This window comes from Stegodyphus dumicola, chromosome 2 (assembly GCF_044657685.1).
Source record: "Stegodyphus dumicola isolate Sdum_Otavi_A_Nest chromosome 2, ASM4465768v1".
NCBI classification, from domain to species: domain Eukaryota; kingdom Metazoa; phylum Arthropoda; class Arachnida; order Araneae; family Eresidae; genus Stegodyphus; species Stegodyphus dumicola.
Window position 1 is genome coordinate 94574776 of NC_140769.1, and position 27923 is coordinate 94602698.

Here is a 27923-nt window from a genome sequence, read left to right on the forward strand (position 1 = left end):
AGATATGCTTTGAAGATTGAGTGGTTACGTTTTCCTTTATGTCTTCTACGTCCTGAAATCGATGCCCTTTCAGAGCAGTCTTAAGTTTGGGCAACAAGTAAAAGTAAGGAGGTGAAAAATCAGGAGAATACGAAGGATGATTAACCTCTACGATGTCATGTTTTGCCTAAAAGCGCTTCACAATGAGAGCACAGTGGGGTCACGGGTTGTCGTGGAGTAGGAGCCAGCAGCCTTTATCCATATTCGGTGTACTTGTTTAACTAACACATGCAAAACAGCTTCGAAGTACTTTTTGTTAACAGTTTGATCAGGTGGCACAAACTTGTGATGGATCAGTCCATGTGCATCAAAAAAAGCGGTCAACAGAATTTTTTCTGTCTTGGAGAAGATAGTGATATTTATTCAGCACTCTGTCTTTTTGTTTTGGGATTGTACTGGTAACACCAGGATGTGTCGCCTGTCATGATCGATTGCAGAAATGATGGATCTCGGTCAGCTGCATCAATTAAGTCCCTACAAGCTTCCACTCTGCATACTTATGATTGCCTGCCAAAAAATACGTCACAAACCACTAAACAAATCTTTCTCTTTTCCAAATTCTCCCTCAAAATCTTGTCCAATGTGCCCTTGCCTACATTTAACTTGTCTGCAAACATCCTAAGAGTCTTTCGCCAATCTGCAGTGACCAAAGTGCAGACTTTTGCAACCTCTTTTCTGTTCAATTTTGTGATGGGTCACCCACTGCGCTGGTCATCTGTGTTTTCGCTGCCATTGCAAAAGCGTGCATACCACTCTAAAGTACGGGAGCGGGACATAGCAGTATTTCCATACGCAATTTTCAGTAATTCGTACGTTTCCCTCGCCGTTTGCTCCATCACCGAATGTGACACGCACTCTAATGAACCTGCGTTTACCTACTTCAAACCGGAAATGCTGATGTAATCACTGCACATTTGTTACACCTCTTTGGTTATGCTATCACATCCGCATGACGATGCATTCCTACACATTTTTCTTCAGTAACTACATGTACAGTTTTGGAATTTAATATACACACCTTGTACAAATTGTTAAGCCCCTCTTATACAGATAATGTATAAAGTTATTGAACTTATTCATCTGGAATTCTTTTTATTTTATGCTCTATGTGAAAATAAATTTCAGTCAAAAAGAAAGTCTTTCAAAGCACAATTTAGCTGAAAAACAATTAGTAATCCCTCCCCATAAAATAAAAAAAACCATGATAAAAAATAAGGGGAAAAAAATCCGAAAGATTTCAGATTTTTTATTAGGCCTAAAGGGGCTTTTTTTAATGTTCCGTGTGTTGCCTTTATTTATTAAATATCATGTTCTTCACACCTAAATGATAAAATTCAATTCAATAATTTAAAAAGAGCATATCTTTAGAATTTCTGATGCACAGTCTCGCACGCTGGAGATAAAAACTCTTTTTTTTTTCTATACAGTGCTGCCAATGCTTGCTTTGGAATCGTTGAGTTTCTTAATCAAAAACTCATAAAGCTTTACAAAATATGAAACAGATAATAAAACAAATTCCAAATTTGGACTTCTAAATGCCCATATTCAGGTGGATATGTATGTTATTCAAAATTTGATGGCTCTAGATACCATTGTTTTATCACACATACATTTATGCAGAATTTTCATAATTTAATTTCTTTCAATATAAATACAGGGTGATAATATTTGGTGGCAAAAATTTGAAAAGTGATTCAGACACAAAATGCCAAAACAAAATTAACACCCCTTCTGGACTAAAAAAAACTTTTAAATCCTAATATTAAAGAATGGCCACCATAGAAATATAAAATTACTGCACAAAAAATAAAAATATGCTACAATCTCTTCTTTATATAGCATTTGTAATAAAAGGCTTAAAATAATTCTGAATAAAAATATAAAAAGAGAGGCTGAATGATGTTACTGAGAATTTATCGGGCATAAGTAGTATGAGAAAAAAATATTTCGAAAATGGGAAGAATGAGGTTAGATGCAACAACATAAAAGAAATTAAGTACATTTTTGTACTGCAATATCATATGACGCAGAAAGACACATGCTGGAACATAAAAGCAAGTTTCACAAATTGATATAATTTGAAAAGTAATAATTTTAAGCCAAAACGTAGATCATAAATGTAGTATTTACTAAAGCTTCTATTACTTTCTAACATTAAAAGAAATAAGAAGTGATAAAGTACTAATTAAACAAACTTACCACACAAATTCCAACATATAAAGAAACTAATACCCAACACACAACTACAGACAATAATCCAAATACTGAAAATCTGAAATGCATAAAAAATAGCTTAAACATATTATTTAAAATATTTTCCAAATTAATGACTGTTACAAAAAACACATTTCAGATAACACAGAAAGTAGAAATTAAATACAAAATACAAACACAGTGATAATTTACCTAAACATTTCAGATTTTTCTCCACTATAGGATTTATATTTAAAAACACATTTCAAACACTGCATGGGAACTCATGCCCATTGCTCATTTCAATCAATAGCACCTACTCCCTATAAACTACATTATAATATAAATTAAAATGTTCACTTAAATATTTATGATCTCAAGTACAAAGATATATGCATTATCTACATACATGATAGTGTGTATGATTTTAGTTTCACTACTATCTTTCAACTGGAAAGTAATATTTCATGAAATTTTCTTTTTAATTTGGTTATATTCTTTTTCATCCCCAAAATAATAAAATTCTTAATGTTTCTGAAGTGCATCATCCAAAATTAAGAATAATGCTAATACAAATAAGTAAACAGCATCACCCACCAAGAACACTGTTGCCATGAACAGATGCATCTGGTATGCAGTGATGTTCACGTGTTACACAAGCAAAAAAAATTGTTCTATGTAAATGATGTGTCCAAATGTGTTCTGTGAAAATATTGCCAACACCATAACACTGCACTACCACCTTATATCTAGTTAACTCTGCATCTGGCTGCCAAGGCTTCTATTAAAAATTGGTGCATTCACACTCACCTGTCTATGTGATTGACCAGAAAACATGATTGGTGGAGCACATAACTTCCTTCCATTCTTCTGTGGTCCAATGCCAATGTTCCTTTTGCCCACTGAAGGCACTGTTGGCGATGACGTGCCATCAGCACAGGGACACAATTTGGGTGCTGGCTGCATAGGCACACAAGCAAGTGCATGCTGCAGTGTGTCAAGACACTGTCTAGGTCGCCACTGTTGTAGCTGCTGGTGATTTTCGTTGTTGTAGTTCTTTGATCATGGCAAACAACACGTAACAATCTCTCCTCTCAGAATCAATAACCCATGGACAACAAACTGCTAGCCAATTGACTTGTCATTTCAGCATCCATACACCACCTTTGATAAGTACAATGGTCACATGAGAGCAGCCCACCAAAAACTCCCTTTCTGAAATGTTCCCAGGTTTCGAGCCATAACAATTTGACCTTTATCACAAACTGATAAAACAGAAGCTTTTCTCATTTTGTCACTAAACATTCTACGTGTGAAAAAACAATGCATGGTCACTTTATGCTCGAGCATCAACGATGCATGCACTGCGGTTGTCTCTAGGACAATTCATTTCTTTAGGTGATGGGTGGTCATAATATAATGGCTCTTCGGTGTATATACTTATACAATAGAAAAAAAAAAAAAAACGAAATTTAAGAATTTCACCTAACAGTATTCAAAACTTTTATCATTGAATTATAAAGTAATTTTCCCAATCTAATATCAGTAACAAAATTTTGTTTGCATGCCTATCTTCATAGAGATAGATCAGGAGTCAATAAAACTTTAAAGAGGTCAACAGCTGAATATACATCAGCAACTGATAGGCATAACCAAGATACTATTGATTAAAACAAAATAAATAAATACTTATAATCACTTATTGATATAAAGCTATATCACGTACTAAGAAAAAATCATATAAAATAAATAAAGGAGAAAAATGAAAAAAAAAAAACTATTTGCGGTTATTTTTAAAATCATTAATATTTTTTAATTATATAAATTTCTTATACAATAAGGGCAATTAAAAAAATAAAACACAGGAACAAAAAATAAACAATACGGTTAAAATGAACACAAGAAACAGCATTACAACATTTCATAGTTGATATATTCATTGTCTGATGCCACACAAAACAAACTGCAAAGATGAGAGACATCAAACTTAGTCAACTTAAAATGTTTAAGTCTTTTGCTTTTGCTCTAAAACTCATTTCTTTTATCAATGAAATTATACAAATTCCATTATTTTGATAATTTAGTGTGACTGTCTGTTACTGAAAAGGATTGCATTTCTTCTGAAAATAAACTGTTATATACAAGCCACTTGCAGCAACTGCAATACACCTGATAATGATACTGTGGTGATGTAATGAGAGTTGAATGCAATGAAGAGACAATGAGAGAGCACAAATCTTACTGAAAACACTTGGGTACACAAGGTTTTGGAATTTAAAAGTCAATCAAGAAACATATTCCAAAACAAAATGCTTCAATGAACCAAAATTGCTAACTGTTCCCTCTTTTTACCTAATACAAGCAGAATTTAGCCGAGTTACTAATTTTTTATAGAAAACAAGAAAAGGTAAATATTTTTGAATGAAGAGATTTGAGAATTAATTTAAGCATTTTTTTTTTTTTTTTTTTTTGGCTAAATATTAAAAAAAAAAAAATGCATCAAGTTATCAAGTACAGCCATTAATCTAAAATCAAACTTTTCAGCAGTTAGAACTTTTGATTTCATTTCTGAAAAGTTCTTATATTTGCAAAATTAAAGATAATAATACTGCCCTCCCAAAAAAAGAAACATATATCTAATAAACCATTTTATTTTCAAAAACTTTTGTATTCTTAAACTCATTGCTATATTTAAATTATTTACATGCACTTATCTGTGCTATGATAACATTGTATGCTGTATATCATAAAGAAAAATATAAGGAGGTTGATGAAGAAAACCAGTCTTTTAAAAGGGGCAGATCCAAGAAAAATGCTGGGAATCCCAGAGTTAAGACTTTAGTCTACTTTAATGGTGGAAATAAGTGAAACTTATGTTTGAATACATTAAACAGTAGTTCACATTCACCGAGGATTTTTCTCCCATGGTGTATGACAAAGCCTTTAAAATAATATATATATAAAAAAAAGGCTTACCATCAGAGAAGACATTCTGCTGTTAGAAATAACATTAATTACCTTGTCGTGCTTCCATTTAATACGTCTGTCAGTAATAAAATTGCACAGATTCTCTAGAAGTTTAATTTTCATGTCATTTTCTTGCCTATCAATAAAATCCATGGCTTGTTTTTTAAAGATTCCATTTCATACTTTAATTTGATGGGAATTTATAGCATATTGTGTTACTGTGATTTGAAATATATTGGCCAAACTAAAAGAGCATTAAAATTTTGATTCAAGGAATACAAATCTTATATCTGAATAGGCTAAATAAACAAATCTTGGAGAGCTAATCACAATTAGAAATTTAATTATAATTCTGACTTTGGATCTGTAAAAATTATTCAAAAAAAACTCTTCCATTGGTGAATTGGATCTTCTTGAAGCTTTTCAAATTCACAAAATTTATCTTGTTTAGTTAATGACTTTAAACCCAAGCCAATCCTTCCTAACACTTAAAAATTCTAGTAACTTAATTTTTAAATTTTTATATCTACAGTACAAAGTCCGAAATCCGGACGTCCATTATCCGGAATAATCTAAAATCCAGACCTCAAAGCCACAAACATTTTTTTTTTGTATGCTTTACACATGCTCATTTGATTTTTTCTTACATAATAAAAACATGTAGAAATTTGCATTTAAAAATTCCAATTCTTTATTACACTTTTAAGGAATAAATAAAATATCTCGTTATGGAAAAACAATCATGTAAGCATAAATTTGTGAGATACCTGCTTGGCCTACATCTCTGTTTCTGCTCTGTTTACTGCTGTTCACTGTGCTTACCGAAACATTCACCTATTTTATATCCCTGATAGAGACCTGACGTGCCATTATTTATTATATTTTGCTTTCATCACCACATATTTATCAATGCATAACAGCTTCAGTAACAACTGATGCAGCAATGTCTAAACTCTTTTTACTTCTCTGTATGAAGTAAAAAGGAAGTATTGTAATCGCGAAAAGTTTCAGGCAGCTTATTTCAACAAAAATATCCATTTTGACCGCTATCGAATGCAATTCAACGATATTTTTGCGTGATATCTGTACGTAAGAACAGAATAAAAGACTAGTTTCCTCCAAAAAAAAAATTATAAAACTGCTTTAAAATTAATTCTGAACAGAATTTTTCGTGGCATCTGTACGAATATATATTATATTTATATATAGCATTGTTCTAACATAGGTATTTTGACACAAAATCGAGACTTTTTCTGAAATAACATGGAAAATTTTTTCGATTCTATGACTCAAATTATGCATAAATATTAAATTTTGTAACATTTGATCTTAATATATAGCAACCTATTTTCCTTTCCCTTCCATTATGCAGGAGCAGGGAAAAAAGTCACAGCAGTCCTACCTCTTTACATTGTGCATGAGCAGGAAAAAGTCACATGGTTCCTACTTTCAAATAATTTTAACAAAGTGCCTACACCATATTTGATGTTATTAACGCTTTCAGCAAATATGCAAAATTTTAAAACGCGCCAATATATAAATTCACGTATATCTTATGAAATTTTGAATAAAAATTAGGTTTGAATAAACTAAATTATTTTTTGCAGGTATGCTTAGAAAATAGATCTACTTTAAGATGATGGTAAAAATTTTATAAAAGTTATTTTTAAAATACAAATTTTTAAAATAAATAAAGAAAATAGGCGAATTTTATTTGGAATGAACCTAAATTTGGAAATGTGAAATGAAGAATCTAATAAAAAAAAAAGAGAGAATAATAAATATATGCTAAATTCAATTAGCATTGAGGAGCTAAAATTTTGAGAGATAATTTTTTAAAAGTTACTCCTGTGATTTTTACAAAATTTGGCAGTTTGGCATAATTTGGCTCATAGAATCAAAATATGGGGGAAAATGTCATGTCATTTCAGAAAACGTCGGATTTGTGTCAAAATACCTATATTAGAACAATGCCATACATAAATCTAATACATATCCTAAGTGTCGTTTTCGAGACATGAAAATCGTAAGTTGAATTTTGTCAATCGGCCCAGTTGAACGGGAGATAAAGAATTGTTCCTCCCCCCTTTTTTTTCTTTTTTTGCGCAGTGTATCTGTTTACCCTTGAAATTGATTGAATTCTTGACGAAATCTATTGCAAACACAAGGTTGTTGCTTTGCTAATTTTATAAACAATGTCTGTAGAACTCCATGAATGAAGAATTCACCAGTATTGCCATCTTGTACTTCAGATTCCCTGAATTTTATTACAAGCCTGCACATACACACTAATGCTACAAATGCTATAAAACTTGCAACCACTAAAAAATAAAATACATATAACAATGTTAAATGAACAAACCACTAAACCAAACACAATATTAGAAACATCTGTTATTCATCCTTTATTAAACAAATTGTGTTCGCATTACTGTTTCTATTAAGAAGTATATGTGTTTTCTAATCACTCAGTTTACCATAAACAATATACTATTATAATTTGAAACACAATTACCTTACATCACACATAATTTCAAGAACTAGCAGAAATGACAACTGGCCTTATTTTAAGAAAGCATAGCATCAACTTTAGTTGTTTTTTTGTTTCTAAGAATGATGGACATACACAATAATTTAATCTAATAAGAAAGAGAAGCAAAAAAGTAAAAATCTAGTTTAAATTGCATAGCAAATCTTTTAAGTAGCTTCAAATGAGCATTTCTAACCGAAATAATGAAACTAACAAATATATATTTATTATTTTGTAGGGTTTATATTTATTTTAACTAACATTTATTTTAAGTTTAAACTATCTTTCCTGTCAAGCCTTACTTTTCCCTGGAACTGCCAATGCCAGAATATGTAAATTTTAGTAGAATGCGCAAGGATTCAAATTATCAGCGGAAGTATTATGATTTAAATAGAAAGGAAACGAGTTCGGGGTGTGATGTTCTTACTTCACGAGCGCGGAGGTAGTTAGCGAGAAATTGAAGAACCCCGCGTTTCGGCCTATGTGCTTGGCGGGAAGTAGTGGTAATCGTTCCAGTGAGCTTCAAGTCTGCTGAATTAGCAGCGGTATTGTAAAACGCGGTGAGTTAGTTATTTTAGAGAGCCTCGTAGTTAGAATCTTGTCTTTAGTTTCTTTTCAGGTTATTATTTTTATTTGACCGCCAAGTAGGCGCAGTCTGTGAGCGTCAAGAGCACGCAATTGTAATTTATTACGTTGAATAAAAAGGGACTTAAACCCTTCACAAGATTCTGTATTTTATCCAGTTGTCACAGTCACCTCTTGGTTGCGTGCAAGTTGGAGGCGCGCAACGTTATAATTTAGTAGTTATATTTGAAATTCTGAAGATCAAATAAAGCTACTTACAATATCAGTAAACATCTTGAATGCTTAATTACACCCCAAATCACAGTAATGCATAAAACAATCAGAAGACATAACAGACCAATAGTGGCAGGCCATCTATTAAAAAAAAAAAGCATAATTGAAAAATATGAAATTGCATACAAATGAAATATAATTTGTTGTTTACTATAATGTTATGAATTAATGATTTATTTTCATGGGAGCTTTTTCAAACAGAAAATATTAATAATGATAATGCAAGATTAAATTTTTCATGAGTTATTTGATATTTTAAGGTTTTCCAAATGAATTTTTTTAGTGGAAAATGAATTTATTTCTCAAATTCAGTTATTTACACATTATTAACACTTATTATTATTATTATTATTATTATTATTATTATTATTTTTTAAGTGCTGTATATGGGGAAACAGCAGTGTGTGATTTTGCAGTTCTCTAACATTTTTCGTAACATTGAAACAGATTGTTGTGTACATGAGGAGATGAGAAGAAACTGTTTTATTATGGCTATTTTTTACATTTTAAATTTTGTTAATTGATTGCTATTTTAGGTATTCTTAGTGAGCTACCATCTGTGAAAATTACTGCTGTCTTTTGCATTTTAGGTTGGTGAAGAATTAATTAGCTGCCAATGACTGGCAATTTTTTGGGAGAGCTGGATGGGTAATCAGAAAATACCATTCCAGCATATTCAGAAGGTTAGATAATATATATTTTAAAGCTTTAATTACAAATCAAAAGTCAGGGTAACCTTTTCATATAACAAAAGAATTATAATGATACACACATTGTTGAAACAGTACTATTTAAATGCAGATGCATTATTAAATAAAGCATCAGCCAATTAAACACAAAACTTATCCTTTCAAAAAATGTTATCACCATAAAAGCACTACAATCATACTTTTATCAATTACCAGCATCAAGAAGTTAAATCAATCATATAAAACATTTAATATTAAATGCTTATAATGATAAATGGTAATTATATTGGTAAACATAAAATGATTAAATGAAAAACTCTTACCTAATAAATTCAACTTCATCAATAATGTCTGGAAATGACTGAAAATGGACAGTATCTACTTTGTGATTAATTTCACGAATTTTGTCCAAACTAGTGCTGACATTGTCTTCCATATGATGAAGGCCAGTTTCAAGAAATAGGCGAAGAGTTTCATTCTGAACAACTTTGAATAAATCGTCTAGTTTTTGTAAATCTTGTTTGACATCATCACTGAGCAAAGATTCAATTTTTTTAGACTGAAAAAAAAAAAAAAAAGTGGTGAAAGTAATATGAGCGACATTCAAAACCTTATACAATATGGAAGAAAAAAAATGATGCTGTGTAAGCAACCTCCATTAAAATTTAACTTTAAAAAATTCAGAACATACCTATTAAAGATATCGCTCTCCCCAAAAAAAGTTTTTTTTATCCAAATGTCTCTAAGAAGGCTTTTTTCAACAATAGCTCACATTCATTTAAAGTGCAATTTATAATTTACATTGCCATACCTTTTTAATTTTTATTTAAAAGATTTTTTTTACTTTTTTATATACCATTGTATTATTGTATATATACTCCAGACAAGGTGCAGGTCCAGTTAATAATTTTATATTTCATGTATTTTGATTTTTAATGAAACATTTTATGTAATTTATACTATGTTTGCATAATTTTTATAAATATTTGCACTAGTTAAATTAACAAATGGCATTTCAAATGCCTGGTATTTTTAACTGAGCAAAAAAAAAAAAAAAAAAAAAAAAAAAAAAAAAAAATTGTTTTGTAACTTCAAAATACCCCCCCCCCCAATGATTTCAACATTTGCTCTAATGTAGATAATATTTTATATGTACATGACATATAATGTAATACAAATTTTGTATTTTTACTTGTAACAAATTAAATAACTTTAATCACTGAGGTGTCAGGCTATTATTTCCTGAATTTAAGCAGGTAGAATTGCTTTATAAAGAATAATATAAGGAATTGTAATACTTTCTGCACATTTTATTTCTTCAAAAATGGCAGTATTTTTTTATTTACAGTTAATTCTACAGGGTTATCTCATTTTGACTAGACATAAAACTAGTGGCTTTTCATAGTTAGTTGGTAACAAAGCATTTTTTGATTTCGTGTTTAATATCAAAAATCCACCATTTAACAAAAACACTGGGATTGAATAAAAACTTTATAACTCATACATCAAATTTAAAATTAAAATTCTACATATAATACATTACCTGATTTTTCACTGACGTGATAACTTCAGAAATATTTCTTGTAGCAGATTCAACTTTTTCAATACCATTGTGAGCAGTATCATTGCCATACAGCCCAACAGCAAGAGCTCCGCTGAAAGCAAAATAGTTGATATATTTTTAATTCCTTTCGATTACTGAAATTAAGTTTAAATTAAATATTCCGAGAAACATTCATTGCTTTGAAAAAGAGAGAGAAAAAAGAGGGGAGAAAAATATTAAAAGTCTTACTTTGCAAAAATAAAATGCAGCATATTTTCTTTAACAAAGTTACAAATGGAAATTACAAAACTAATCTAACCACTCTGTTCTTAACAGTAAATTATTTAATCACAGAGTTCAATTCACATTTATGAAACACTAATATCTTGGTAAATGACATAAAAAAACAAATTGAAAATCTCATTTAATATTCACTTCCATAGTCTTAAGTTTCAAGAGCTTAAGCATCTGCTTATCTTTTTTCTACAAAATTTCAAGTTGTAGCTTCAAATACAAGTCTTAAAATAAATGACAGCTGTCGTTTTGTTAAGTTTCATTTAAAATCCATTCTGGGCCTTATAACCATAATAATTAAGCATCTTTTTCTAAGGCAGTGGTGCGCAAACTAGGGGTTGCCAGAAATTTTTTGGGGGGTCGCCAAATTTTTATGAAATGCATTATGTCTGCATGCTGCATACCATACAGTGTACATATAAAGAGTGAAGCGCATTCACTCACTGTTTAATTGCAATTTCATGCTGTCTGCTCTTTCTTTGACCGTAATGCGTAATGTATGTAAAGTGCGAAGACACAATTTTTTCACTCCGGTAGATAGCGCCCTCTTCGCGGTAATTCGCCAGTTTTACTGAAAAGCGCCTATTTGACTAGACGTTAACCGCAGGGAAAGGAGAAAAATTCGTTTCCATGATCAGCCAATCAGATGGCGAGGTATGCAGTGTATCTGATAGTCAGAGTGAAGACGTGAAGTTGTAGCATGTAGCAGTTGCCCTGCAATTGTTTTAGTTTATCCTCGAGTTTTATGAAGTGACGTTGTGTAATTATGATTTTTTATATTTTTATCGGGCTTTGCTACTCTTTGTTATCAGGTATGTACTATCATTAGAGAAAGATCTCTGTTAATTTTATTGAATTTCACGAAAAAAAGAATGATAAAATTTTATATATTATTTGTTTTAGTTTAAATAATTTAACCCCTATCTTCATAATGGATAAATGGGTAATACGTACACAAGGCACATCTTCAGCTAACAAACGAACAAATACTTTTGGTGGTTGTGTGCTTAATGTATGATATAATTAAAGAAAATAAGAGTAGACAATCTCCTATAACAAAAGAATACATTAAGTACTAAATCAAAATTTAAATTACATTGCAGAGATCAACACAGAGCTCGGAACACAGTTCATGCTACCGTCGCGTACAGTTGTCTTGCGAGAAGTCTGAGTGAGTAATGACGTCGCTTTGCTGCTCCGATTAAGAGCTGGATTTTACACATGGCGCCATCTCATGAATAGAAGTTGAAGTATCTGTCGGAACGCCACAGTACTCCCCCCCAAGTACCATCGGTACGTTATAAGTACTTTGGGTTAAATTTAACCTTTCTTCCAGATCTGGTAGTTTTAGGTTGCTCTTTAACGGGATGTAAGCTTTCTTCCGGGAGTGATGTTGATGAGGAAGTTGTTGGATCTTGCATTAGAAATGCTGGTTTGAGATGATCGATTCCAATCACTGATTGTTTGCCATTGCAGATGATGGTAAAATGTTTCGGTGTTCGTTTGACAACTTTGAATGGACCATCATATGAAGGTGTTAAAGTTGGCTTAATTGCATCGTTGCGCACGAATACGTGCGAAGATGTCTCAAGCGCAGGATGTACAAAATAGCTTGGCTGGTTATGCGAAGATGCTGGGGTTGGCGAGATATTGCTCATGGTCTCACATAAACGTTGAAGGAATGTTGGAGGGTCGAGAACTGGAGTAGATTCTGGGTGAAAGAATTCACCTGGCAGACGGAGGGTTGCACCATATAACATTTCAACACAAGTGCTACCAATGTCTTCTTTGAATGCTGTGCGAAGACCAAGCAAGACTAGGGGTAAGGCTTCTGTCCAGTGTGTGCTACTGTGGCACTTCAGACCTTGTTTGAGAGATCGGTGAAAGCGTTCCACCATCCCATTTCCAGATGGATGGTATGGTGTTGTGCGAATATGGCGAATGCCAAGAAGAGACGTGAGGGATGCGAACAAGTGACATTGAAATTGTCGGCCTTGGTCAGTAGTGATGGTGGTAGGCATGCCAAATCTTGAAAGCCACTGGGAGATGAATGCTCGAGCTACAGTTTCAGCGGATATATTTTCAATAGGAATGGCTTCAGGCCATCTTGTGTACCGATCAATACAAGTGAGGAGGTAAGTGTAACCATTTGAAGAAGGCAATGGGCCAACCAAGTCTAAGTGCACATGATCAAAGCGTCTTGCTGGAAGGTTAAATTGTTGAATGGGGCTGTGAGTGTGACGGGATACTTTACACCGTTGACATCTAATACATGAACGAGTCCATTCTGCGATGTCTTGATTCATTGCTGGCCAGACAAATCTGTCTGCGATCAGCTTTTTGGTGGCACGGATTCCAGGATGTGCCAAATTGTGCAAGGCATTAAACACTTCACGTCTAAAACTGACAGGAATATAGGGACGTATTCTATTGTTCTCTATGTCACAGTAAATTTTAAGCGTTGGATCAATGTGCAGCGGTTGTAACTGAAGGGAGGTTTGTGGATTTGAGATTAGGTTCTTGAGTTCCTCATCATGCAATTGAGCTTTTGCAATTTCAGAGAAATCTGGAGTAGTGAGGTTGATATTGTTTACCCGAGACAAGGCATCAGCGACACAATTATCAGTACCAGAGACAACATATCTGATATCTGTACTAAACTGGGCGATGAAATCCAGATGTCGAAGCTGACGAGGAGAACATGAGTCAGAGTTTTTTCTAAAAGCGAAGGTTAATGGTCGACGATCGGTGAAAATGATGAAGTCGTGTCCTTCCAAGTTGTGCCGGAAGTATTTAACGGCACAGTACACAGCAAGTAGCTCCCTGTCATATGTGCTATATTTCCTTTCTGCAGTAGTAAGTTTTCTGGAGAAGAATGCCATTGGGGAAAGTCCTTTAGTGGTATGGGCTTGAAGCACTGCTCCTATGGCCGTGTCAGATGCATCTACCATTATAGAGAGCTGATCACTAGGTGAGTGATAAGAAAGTGTGGCTGCATTTGCCAGATCGTGTTTGCATTGCACGAATGCTGCAGATGCAGATTCAGTCCAAGGGACAGCTCGTTGATCGTTTTTTTTTTTTCTATTCTTCAGAAACTCATGTAAGCAGGCTTGTGTTTTTGCGGCATTTGGCAGAAAGCGTCGGTAGAAATTTAACATTGCTAGAAAACGCTTCAGTTCAGAGATGGTTTTGGGCTGAGGTAGGTCGTTAATTGCTTTGACTCTTTCCGGTAAAGGTTTAACTCCATTCTGGGTGATAAGACATCCAAGAAAGGAAACTGAGGGTTGACCAAGTACACATTTGGATGGATTTAGTTTTAATCCATGATCTTTAAGGCGAGTGAAAATCTGACGCAGATGTTGAAAATGTTCTTCCGCATCTGTAGATGCAACCAGGATATCATCAAAATATGGGATGCAGAAATCGAGGCCAGACAGTACTTGGTGTATGAAACGCTGAAATGTTTGGCCAGCATTGCGAAGGCCAAATGGCATATATAAGTACTCAAAGAGACCAAATGGTATAGTCACTGCAGTCTTGGGCACATCTTCAGCATGCACTGGGATCTGATGATATGCTCTGGCAAGATCGAGGGTAGAAAATATGTTTGTTCCATGAAAAAGATGGGTACAGTCTTGGATATGTGGGACTGGATATCTGTCAGGGACTGTGACGGCATTAAGTCGACGATAATCTCCACAAGGCCGCCAGTCACCATTAGACTTTTTAACCATGTGAAGTGGACTGGCCCATGGACTTTTAGATGGGTGAATAGTTCCCTGTGCTAGCATGAATTCAAATTCTTTGCGAGCAGCTTTTAGCATCTCTGGAGAAAGACGACGAGGCTTGGAAAATACAGGTGGGCCATGTGTTTCAATGTGATGATACACTTCTGGCTGATGAGTATGCTGCCCTGATTTGGATGGGTTTAAAATGTCAGGGAATTCTGCTAATAACCGATGAAACCGTGTGCTGCCCGATACAACACTTATGTTGGTAGGTACGTTCGATATGTGACAAGCTTGGCACTGTGATGTCAGCTGAGTTGTAGCATCAATTAAGCAATTATTCTTGACATCTACTAGAAGGTGGAAATGTGTCAAGAAGTCGACACCAATAATTGCTTGAGTTACATCCGCAATAATAAAAGGCCAGTTGAAAGTCCGGCGCAAGTTTAAATCAAGTGTCAATAGTTTGGTGCCGTAGGTTGCAATTTGGGTACCATTGGCTGCATACAGTACAAGTTTATTAAGTTGGTGAGCATTTGATTTAGTTCTTGGGAGCACTGATATGTCAGCTCCAGTATCTACTAGAAAACATAACTGAGTTGAACGATCAGCCAGTACTATTCTGTCGATGTGGCGGACATTCTGTTGGCCAGCAGAAGACCGTCCATTTAGTTTCCCGCTTGTTCAAAAGTGCATGGAGGGGCACACTTGCGAGCTTGAGAGCCAAAATTCATATGATAAAAACATATGCCACTTGTGGGTTCTTTGTACTGCGTTCGAGTATTGTGACGAGATTGACTCCTGCTTCAGGCACTAAATTTATTACGTGAGCCCTGATTTGATTGATTGTATCTCCGTGAAGCATGAAGACTTGTAGAGAGTTCAGATACTTTTTTGGTCAATTCAGCCACTTGTTGTTCGAGGGATGAACTGGAAGGTGCAGCATTAGCAGCACTGACATAAGCTGGAGAGACAAGTTCATTAATTTTGTCAGCCATTGCTGCTAAACGGGTTAGATCTTCATTGGAAGCAGCAAGAGTTATTTGTATGTTATTAGGGAGACGCGAAAGCCATAGTGACTTCAACAAGTCGTCACTAAAATGGCTTCCTGCCAGATCACGCATTCGTGACAGCAAGTATGAAGGTCGCTGATCTCCAAGTTCAAGTCCTTGTAGTAAAGTACGTATTTTTGATGATTCACTTTCTGAATAGATTTCAATGAGCCACTGTTTCAGTTTGGAGTATTTATCACAATCAGGTGGTTTGAGAATTAAGTCATGCACTGAATTCAGAATATCAGACTCAATTACTGCAACTACATGGTTGACTTTTGTAGAATCCTCACTAATGCGAGCGATAGAAAATTGTGCTTCGATCTGAGCGAACCACAATGAAGGATTATTTTTCCAGAAAGGCGGTGGCTTCACCGCAACGCGTGTGATTTGTGGCTCTGGTGGAATATCGTCGGGCATACTGATAGATAATTTTCACTTTAATTAATAAACCCTTAACAGCACAAATATTGTAGCCTGAGGATACACTATTGATATTTTACCATGATAACAATAAATATTTTAACCATGCAGAAAAAATTTACGTAACGATACACACACAAATAAGACAGGGTCAGCAATTACACACACAAATAATATTTTACCGAAATGCATTTGAAAAGAAACCCCTATTTGAGAAAAAAAATGATGCGTTCATTTTGTATTGCGCACACACAAAATCACCACTTCACACTGCTAAGGCACTTTCGAAGGAAAAAAGGAAATCACTCCTGTAACACATGGGAAAAAAATTCACTACTTTCGAACACTGAGGGAAGAATTTTGCCGTAGCACGTTGCAGAAAAATTACTCATGTAGCACATTTAGCGAAAATCACTATTGTATCACATTTGTCACAAAAGTTGAATGATCGAAGAATTATTGCACGACTGGCGAAGTCAGCGGAACGGAACAGATCACATTGATGATTTGCTGAAGCTCCTTGCGATGATATGCACGACTTTGAAAAAAAACACAAGCAATATATATCAATACTTCTAGAAATAATTGAAGGGGTACGTTTAATGTCCATATTCGTTGTTATTTTTAGTCAGTTCTTCAGAATGCCTTGGATGCACGTGGCTTAGGGTCATTGAAAATCTATTGTCAGTAGCGTGCTCAGTCAAAAGGTCACCACTTTTGGTGGTCGTGTGCTTAATGCATGATATAATTAAAGAAAATAAGAGTAGACAATCTCCTATAACAAAAGAATACATTAAGTACTAAATCAAAATTTAAATTACATTGCAGAGATCAACACAGAGCTCGGAACACAGTTCATGCTACCGTCGCGTACAGTTGTCTTGCGAGAAGTCTGAGTGAGTAATGACGTCGCTTTGCTGCTCCGATTAAGAACTGGATTTTACACGTGGCGCCATCTCATGAATAGAAGTTGAAGTATCTGTCGGAACGCCACATACTGATGAGGAGTCACAAAATACTGAATTAAATGCCCGATCTAAAAAAATAAATAAGAAAATACAATGAGGAATTTATTGAGTATGGTTTTACATTTTGTGTTATTGATGATGAAGAACGCCTGATATGTGTCATTTGCAATGAAAAATTAGCAGATGAGAGCATGAAACCAGCTAAATTAAAAAGGCACCTGGAAACTAAACATAAAGAACTTAAAAATAAACATGCCGATTTGTTTCAAAGACGAGCTGAAAATCTGAAAATTCAAAGTGCACATTTAAAGAAATTTACAACAATACCTCAGAAAGCATTACGAGCTTCTTTAGAAGTTTCTTATCTAATAGGAAAAACAATGAAACCCCATACAATTGGAGAATTCCTTATCCTTCCTGCAGCAACTAAGATGACATCAATTATGCATGGCGATAAATATGGAAATGACCTATAAACAATACCATTATCAAGAGATACCGTGTCTCGGCGGATTTCCGAAATGTCACGAAATATCGAGTCAGAAGTCATAAAACGCATACAAAATTCATCTGTATTTGCTTTACAACTGGACGAGACTACCGATATTACTAAAATATCACAACTAATTATTTACATTAGGTTTATTTTTAATGAAGATATAACAAAAAAGTTTTTATGTTGCAAAAGTTTGGAAGGAAGAACAACTGGAGAAAAAATATTTTGAAACAAAGTCCCTTACCTGGGCAAACTGTGTTACGGTTTGTACTGATTGTGCTGCAGCATTAACAGGTTCGAATAAAGGGCTCAGAGGCTTAATTCAGAAGGTGGCGCCTCATATGGACTGTATGATTCATCGGAAAGCTCTTGTTGCAAAAGATATAGATGAAGAGTTGCACAACATATTACAAGATGCTGTTAGTTCAATTAACTACATTAAATGCAACAGCCACAACAGCTGTCTCTTTTCAATACTTTGCAATGAGATAGGCTCAACATATGAGAGATTACTGTTACACACCGAAGTCGGCTTTCACGTGGGAAAATACTACGACGGATATTTGATTTGAGAAATGAAGTGTACATGTTTTTAATCGAAAAGAAACATAGATTGGCAAGTTATTATATAAATGAAGTTTGGTTAGAGAAGGTGAGCTATTTAGTTGATATTTTCAAAAAACTTAACGACTTAAATTTGAGCTTGCAGGGTGAGAATTCAATTATCATAACTTCAGCCAGTAAAATTCAAGCTTTTAAGAATAAGCTTAGTCTCTGGCAAACTGAACTGAATAAAAACAACACCGACATGTTCATTTGCTTTAACGATTTTATCAAGGAAAATAAAATAGATATATTTACATTTAAAAACATCATTTCCAATCACGTTGAAAAGTTAAAAGAAAATTTTTCGAGAAGATTCGAGGATTTTCCTGAAAACGAACTTGGTTGGATTCGTGATCCATTTTCCTTTGACCTATGTAGTTCAACTCCTCAAATTAGTGAGAAAGAGCAATTGATAGAACTAATTAGTGATTATACTCTTCGAAATCAATTTAAAACTCAGCCTTGCCAAAAATTTTGGCTATCCGTGGAAAAACAATATCCCGTTTTATGCAAGAATGCCATCAGAGTGTTAATACAATTTGCATCAATGTATTTATTTGAAACTGGATTTAGCAAATTAGTTTCAATTAAAACTAAATACCGCTCGCGTTTAAACCCTGAAGATGATATGCAAATTGCAATTAGCAACATACATCCAAACATCGATGAGATAATTAGAAACTTGCAGCCACATACATCTCATTAAAGGGCAATTTACTGATTTTTGTGTTATACAAAAAGTATTTTCTTAAAACTATAGAATAAAATTAATATGAGTCAGATATGATGATGTTTTCATTCGATGAAACGAAAGAAATGCGCGGAATATACATCGTATTTGTGAACATTTATCTTTAGGGGTCGCCAAAAATTTTCTCTCTACAAAAGGGTTGCAGTCGAAAAAAGTTTGCGCACCACTGTTCTAAGGTTTGAAAAATAGAACATTTTTTTACATAGCACACTTTCATTATGTGCTTAAAATTCTAATTATGAATATGAATTCTAATTGTTAGTAACGTAGTAAATTATTATTGCTGTTATGTTTAGTTTTAAGTATTACATTCATTGTTAAGTTAGAATTTATTAAAATTATTGTAAATAACTTTTAAAATTTAACAAGCTGTCTTTTTTTGTGCACATACTTGGTAATTTTATATCACTCAAGGTTTTAACATGTATACACCTACTCTTTCCTTCAATTCCACTAAAAAGTACATATTAAGTAAGTTTAACTAACGAATTAATCTTAAAAAGAGATTATTGGCAATTCAAGCACTGCTGCTGTATTTCTTATATCACAGTGTCATTGCCATAAACATTGCCATTGTTGGAATAAACATTGCCATAAACATTATTGCATTATAACATTTATGTTGGAATACATAAATGTTATTATAACATTTATGTTGGAATACATAAATGTTATTATAACATTTATGTTGGAATAAACATTGCCACAAACTTTATTGCCATAAACATTGCCATTGTCATTGCCATAAACATTGCCATTAAACAATAAACATTGCCATCTAGTGTAGTGGATAACTACACTAGTTTTTGGAGAGTTTCTGGTTTTGCTATTTAGAAATCCTGCCTAAACTAGGCAGGTTGGTTATTTAAATATGGCAAAGTACATGAAGAAAATCTGCCGAAGAAGCGTTCATAAAGAATCACTTTCGTAGAGAATTTTCTTTTTTTTTTTTAAATAAAGTATTTAAAATGTTATTATATTCTCAGATACATGAAGAAGAGCTTTGTCAACATGTTAGTTTTTAAACTACCAAATTATAGTGCAAATGAACATTCAGTTACATTTGCTACTATTGTATTTACTACTATTCGTGGAATCCAAGTTAAAAACGGGAAAATTATCTCTTTGCTTTATTCACCCATAGAAGATTAAACAGGTATTTATATTAAATGACACTCAGTTTATTTAAATGTTTGCTAAGTAATTGATTTACTTAGCAAACATTATCTTCTCTTTAACACCTGTCATATTGGCATCAAGACAAGAAACTGCATCAGTGTAAACACTGTAATGGTTTTATTTTTCTAAAATAATTCGACTACTTAATTACCAGTGAATACACATTAAACCTTTGACTGCTTGACATTCAGTTAGTCAAAATATTTGACGGTATGGTTTTCGGAATTAGGAATTTGAAGACAAGTCATCAGAACAGATTACTCAAAACAGATACCGAAGTCGACCTTTTAATACTTAAATTTTTTTTAAAAGGTCTTCAGCTTTTACTTACTGAAACTTGACTATATTTGGATTGAATCTTTGTTTTCCATAGAAACAACAATCCTATGCATGATATGCTTACATAGAACCGCATAATTTCAAATTAAGTATTTAACAAAATACATTAAGCTCGTTCACTTTTGGTCGACATAAGAGAGTTCGACACTTTTGGTCATATCACATTTTTTAGTTAAAATATAAGAAATATTAATATTTATATTGATTTTCTTACAAAGGATGTTTCAAATAACTAATTTTTTCTCATACTATTACATATGATTTTAAAAACATGTTTTTAATACGTCAATTAGTGGTCTTAAAATTGTCAAAATACATGATTTAGAATACATGCAGCCGATATAATGATCGGATCACTTAGCGAGACAGAATAAATGCTGGATTCTGTTGACCAGAAAGATTTGGGATATGTTTTATTCCTTTATCATTTGTAAAGCACATTTTAACTATATTTATCTCTTGGGTTTTGCTTTAAGCTTTAATTGCAGCTAAAGTATCTAGAAAATGAAAGGCAGCCTCTCTGAAAGACAAACATAAAGTTTCAAGGAATTTTATAAGAATTCAAAATTTACAGAAATATAACAGTACTGAATATTTTTGTGTTTTTGTGTCAACACTAAAAATAAATACTGATGAAAAAAGGGTAATGGAAAAAAAGAACACAGTTTTCAAAAAATCTACTTAAAAGAAATAGTAATTTTAAGGCAAAAATATCTAGATGGTGAAATGTTTTCAATCAGTGCAGTACATCATATATTCCAAAGAAGTCGCCTATGCTGAAGGAAAAGTCACAAAAAGTAACATCCTCAGCGAATATTAAGGCTGATTATGTTTCAACTGAATGGCTGTATGAATTTAAGTTACATCATAGAATGTCAAGCAATATCATAAGCGAAAAAAAACCCACAGATGTCTTACCGAATTTGTTGAAGATTCAGGAATTTATCCAATGACATATATGGATATCAGCTATAGACGTTTTCAATGCTGATAAAACCAGTAAAATCTTCATCTCATCCCCTTAAAATGCCTAGTCTCTAAAGATGTGCAGTATCGCAGTCAAAATTATTTCACTATTTTACTCTGCCTAAATTTCTGATGAAACAATGCTTCTACTTATGAGATGTCAATGCTTCTACTTATGAGAATGTATCGTTTCAGAAGTGTCCAAGCAGTTTCAGAAGTGTTTATATTATACAGCTAATACAAAAGGGAGGATGATTAAGGATATATCTGCAAAATGCCTGAAGAAAATCATAAAGGCATTAAGAAAAATTTAAAGCATTAAAAAGAATAATATTATGACTTTTGTGATTTAAAAAATGAAAATTTTGAGCTTATTAGGGAGGATGATATGTACAGCAATGGCACAATGATAAAAACTGTGTAAACCAGTGGAAAACTATGTGTATACATGTCTCTAAATTAAAATGTTGATTATATATCTTTTCTGAACAACCCATTGAAAGACATATTAACTCTGTTGTATGGTATATGCTGTTTCAATGTAGTATGCAGTTTTCAAAAGCACTGTGACGAATACTGGGACCCAAAATACACAATGAATGAATAAATAGACATTTTTTAAATAATTGTTTGAAGAAATATAATTTTCCAATATATATATAGCAACTGTAATTTTAAAATGTAAAATAAAGCAGAAATATTTGCAAGAAAGAAAAAAAAAAAAAAAAATAAAGAGGCCTCGTGTATTTTCATCATGTTTGTAAGAATGAAAGAGAAAGTGATAAGGTCAACATATGCTGCCTTATCATTTTATATCTTTATATCACTTTATATCACTTTCTTTTTCTTTATATTACTTTATATTTCTTTATATCACTTTCTTTTTCTTTATATTAGAGAGCTAGTGAGTGTAATTATAAATTTTATAATGAGTATTGTATAATTGAAAAAGTGGTAAAGAACAATAAGAATTTCAAATTGATAGATCAATCCCTTATAATTTTTTAAATTTTAATGGCTATGTAATTGTACTGCTGAAAAAAAATAACTTTCAAAACAGAATAAGCATTTTAACTTTAGCATTAATTTTTAATTATTATTTTAGGTATTAATTATTAGACTGACTGTCAATTATTATCTCACTAGATATGTTTAAAACCATTACCACAATCTGCAACACACAAAGTACTGCGTACTAAATTCAGCTGTTTAAAAAAAAACTTAGACATATTTGGAACAAAATTGATTTTAATTAGCAGTGGGTATTGTGGTTTCAATTAAAAACAAATTAATCCATCATACTCAGCATCTTTCATGGGATTTGACCAATTTTAACACTTCAAAATGACAAAAAAATAAATTGTATGCTACTTGTCAAAGTGATTCAGCTACTTAGAACAAATTTAGTATCCTTATTTTGACTACATGGCCTTTTCATTCGTGAACTTTGAATGATAAATGAATGATGATTAACTCTGCTTCATTAACCTATAATTTCACTATAAATGAATTAAAACATTAGCAGCTGTTTGGCAAAATATTGTGATTCTGAAAAAAAAAAAGGGGGGAGAAATGGATACCTTCTATTTCATTATCCTTCATATCACGAAGATTGATTATGAAAATAATAAATACAGAACATGTCAAAACTAACACAAGAAGACTGTAAATGCAGTTAGAATTCGATAGATAAAGTACGAGGGAAGCAAATGTGTAATGGTAAATTATTGTCATATCTCAGCACCAAATGAAGAACCCGACATCAATTAATACATAAAGATAAAAACTTAATATGTTATTCACTTATCTCACTAAAAATACTTACCAGCAAAGAATAGCAAAAAAGCCAAGCGTCCATTTCAAGGGGGTTATCTTTCTTTTCCTTTTAAAGCTTGAATCACAACAACGGCATAAAAAAAATATCAAAAAAGCTAACAAAGTTAAAATCAGATAAAATCCAGGAACTGCTATGATGATTCCTAATGCCTGAAAAGGAAGATATTCATCAGATGCAGTTTCAAGTCAAAAAACTTGTGATATACAGTATGCGATATGTGACATACAGTAATCGATGTTGCTCCTCCAACAAAGGCATTTCATTTTTATTTTAACAGACAGTTTTATAAGATATTCCTATAATCCCCTTGGACAGCAAAATGTTTTGTTTAATTTTAAAGCTTTCAAAGAACTAAATAATCATTTACAGAAATGAAGCTAAAAAAATGAAAAGTGGCAAAATAAATACTTGTTCTCAAATCCCCTCTGACTAGCTAGTTGCCTCTTCCAATATTTATTTTTTAACGATAAAAATGTTCATCCGAACAACAGCTTTAAACGGGTCAGTTTAAAGTAAGTGATATTGATTGGCAATTGTAGCAGCAACCTTTATATATATATATATATATAAATACTTGTTCTCAAATCCCCTCTGACTAGCTGCCTCTTCCATATTTATTTTTTAACGATAAAAATGGTTCTTTGAATAGCGGCTTTAAATGGTCAGTAAGTGATATTGATTATCAATTGTAGCAGCAACCTTTTTTTTATACATACATATCCACAACATTACAAGCCACAGGACTGAATACTATTCATTATTTAAACAAGGCAAACAATTCATTAACATCAACTCAATTTCAGCAATTTTCTGCTTAACAATAACATGGTTCATAGACTTATATATAAAATAATTTATCTGGTTTAATAAAGCAGAACAATTAATGTGGGCCTACCTCTGACCAAAATGATTAAGCTACTGAAAGTAATAATTAAATTAATAAGTTTTTATCACTGAGGATTACTCCTCCAAGCGGCATTGTTTTTTTGATTTGTCATGAAGACCTATATTTATGCAGCATTTATTAGCTAAATTTACATAATTACTTATTTTACCCTTTATTACTACATAATTATACCTACATAATTACTTATTTTTATACTTTTTTTGTTTTACTTTAAAAAGATCTGCCAAGTTGTAACCAGCATCAGCCAACTTCTTTGCAGCCATTCTTATCCTTGCGATGAATAATCCTATTTCTTCATTTGGCATATATCTAATACTAAAAAATTCATCCAGTAACTGAATTATCCTTGCTTTTGTTTTGAGTTTGAATTGCTTCTGTTGAACTTCCCATGCTTCCTTACCACTTGAACATTCTTGTATCAGCGACCTGAACTCAGTTTTAATTCTGTAATATAATGTAGTGAATGCTCTGTTCTCTCTCAGCGTGAACTCCTGCTTTTCACGCCTTGTTGCACTTTTATCTAATTCTTCTTCTTTATCTTCTATGAAGCTCCAACAATTTCTATCCAGTAACAGCATTTTCATCTCGACTTTCCATCGATCCCAGTTGTCATGGTTTAACAGCTCAAAACCTTCAGGTAGTAATGACATCTTCAATGAAGTGTGAGCACAACGACTTCAACAAACTTCTAAGACAGGTCAGCTTCTTTTCGTGGATAACGTCCCTCTTCACCTACATTCCTTCAATGCTGAGTTGAACTGGATGACTGATTAGCTGTTGGCGCTGCGCCCAAAATCCTGTTGGCAGTGGTGATAAAAGCAAAGCATATTTTGCCTCCCTTAAATAAAACTAAAACTAATCTAAATAAAATTCATTCTTTATTCCATAAATTAAAATAAAAGAGCTAACATTGTAGCCTTTACATTTAAAATCATTAAGTGAAAGAAATCCTAGCATAATGCTAACTCATAATAACACAAGAGAACAAAAACATTCGCCGATACCGGCGTACATATATATAATACTCAGCCAACCCGCCGATCTTGACGTCATCGGCCAATCAGCGGCAACCACGTTAGCTTACCGCCAATTGACTTCCGATCAAAATTTGCATGTGGAAAACTAAAGCCAACAATAATTTTCCTCTAAATTGTGTGTCCATCATTCAGCCTATAGATATCGAAATAGTGAGCATATGGAAAATGCAAATATCAAGTAGAATTATTAAAATCCATATTAAATTTCTTGAATAACAGCAAGACTAATCAAGACATTAAAAAATATTTTAGTGTATAATCTGCTTTGTGGAGCATCGTAAGATCATGGGAGGATGTGTCTCCAGATACTTTAAAAGCTGCTTGGCGTAATTTATAGCCAGCTAGCACATTTCATGGTGAGGATGATGATGATAGCTGCAAATGTGAAGGTTTTCGGATATCAAACAAAAAGAATTTAATTTTCCAATTAATGGATTTTGTAAAGAAATGGGGAGAAGCGGTAATAAATGAAGATGATATAACAGAATTTTTTCATTGTGATGACAATGCCCCAATTATCAATAAATTAACAGACGGCAAAATCTGTAGTATCCAGAAATCGAGATCCAGAGCATACCGCTATCAATAGTGAAGAAGGTGAAAGAGAAGTTACTGAAAACAAAAAAATTTCGATTGGCAAGTTAGTCAGAATTCTCGACACAGCAATTAGGACTTGAATAATGGAACTTTGTAACTGAATAAGAAATTCTGTCGGAATTAAAGAAAAAATATTAGGATTAAAAAAAAAAAAAAAGCAACTGAAACAACTTACATTGAAAGAAATGTTTAATAAAATAAACAAATACATATTAAGACGTTTTTGTAAATTTTGTGACCCTTTAGATCTTAAATGCTTCATTATTTCATACATCAAGATTTCATGTTTTTAATTTTAAAATTTCTACATGCCATCTTACAAATTTTAAACTGATGATCCAGAAAAATCCCAAATCTGGAATCACCAAAGTCCATTTAGTTAACCAACCTGTTAAATATGTGCACTTAGATTTTAAGTCCATTTCTTCAGAAATATTTTGGCTTGAACCCATTAGCCTCATTTAATCATACTCTTTCATAACTCAAAATATCTTTATCATGACCTTGCTTTTAGCATGAGGAATAATTTTTGTGTTATTCATTGTGAGAATGGTATCAAAATTAGGAACAATTCCAAAACTTCCCGTTTTTCAATCTCATATACTGCTGACTTTTCAATGGCATGCACCTTACATTATTTTGCCATTTTTACCCCTTTTTTACAATAATTCCACTTTCTGTTTGAATGATTTCGAAATAACTTGCAGCTTCTATTAAATTAAAATTCTAAAATTATGAACTCTTTCCGATATAATCAGGAACTCAAAACTTTTAATTTTGATAAGATAATACAATCAAAAGTCTTTAATCCGGACGTCCATAATCCAGAATGATCTATAATCTGGACCTCAAAGTAACAAACATTCTGTGCATGCGCATAATACGTTTACACATGTGCATTTAACATATGACGGACGGTATAAGCTAAGCTAAAATTATCTAATTATCTATTTCAGTTAATGTTGCAGATTGTGTTGTTCCTTAATTTTCTAATTGGATCTGGCTTATTATTTTTTTCAGATTGTTAGAGCAATTTTATAAAAGTAAGCTTGAACTTTCGATTATGTCAAAAAGAATTTCCGATTCTGGAGCTACCAAACGATATACAAAGCGAAAGCATGTTTCGATGTCCATCAAACAAAAAGTGGAATTACTGCAAAAAATGGATAAAGACATATTCTTTGTTTCTCTAACCATTCCAAAATCTGTTTATCAATTTCACGCTGCTCTGCGGAAGGGGGGGACGTCACGCCGCGCGATGAACTGGAAGTTGATCTGTCAGCACTATCCTTATCTTCTGGGCAGATGTTTTTATTTTATTCGGCTTATAATTCCTTACTAAATGTAGTACTTCATCTTGATGTACTCCGTCTTTGATATGATTTAAATCAAATTCCTCGTCATTATAAATATCACAAATACACATCAAATAGTTTTCTGGTTGCAATTTTCTAATTTCGACTATGCGTAATGTATGCTTTACGCATGCACGCGTTGAAAGAAATGTTTAATAAAGTAAACAAATAAATATAAAGCTTTTTTTTTTTTTTTTGTAAATTTTGATACCCTTTAGATCATAATTGCTTTTTATTTCATAAATTACGGTTTCATATTTTTATATAATTTCTGCACGTCATCTTACCAGATATAAACCGATGATCTATAATCTGGAAAAACCGATAATCCAGAATTGCTGAAGTCCCGACGAGTCCGGATTAAAGACTTTTGACCGTATTAATACTCTGAACAAAATAATAAACTGGACCAAATCAAAAATTAAGAAAGAACACATCTTGCTGTACTAACTGAATCTAATTCTTTTTTCCTTCTTCACTGCCATGTCAACAAAAGAAAACAAGTATGAGCCAAATTTCATTCCAAGAAAATGTATTTTGGATGTTAGTCATTGTGTACAGAATAAAAA

General features: G+C 32.7%; 1 protein-coding gene across 9 annotated transcripts in view; it reads right to left on the bottom strand.

Moving 5' to 3' along the window:
* Positions 1–27923, bottom strand: part of LOC118192715 (protein tweety-like) — a 128810-nt gene that overhangs the window by 51020 nt on the left and 49867 nt on the right. For all 9 annotated transcript variants that reach the window (XM_085810932.1, XM_085810931.1, XM_085810934.1 and 6 more), the window contains 5 exons: positions 23447–23607; positions 10820–10931; positions 9600–9835; positions 8573–8668; positions 2239–2311 (listed from right to left, as the gene is read on the bottom strand). In XM_085810932.1, coding sequence (XP_085667058.1) covers positions 2239–2311; positions 8573–8668; positions 9600–9835; positions 10820–10931; positions 23447–23607 — 678 coding nt within the window. The remainder of the gene's footprint in view (positions 1–2238; positions 2312–8572; positions 8669–9599; positions 9836–10819; positions 10932–23446; positions 23608–27923) is intronic.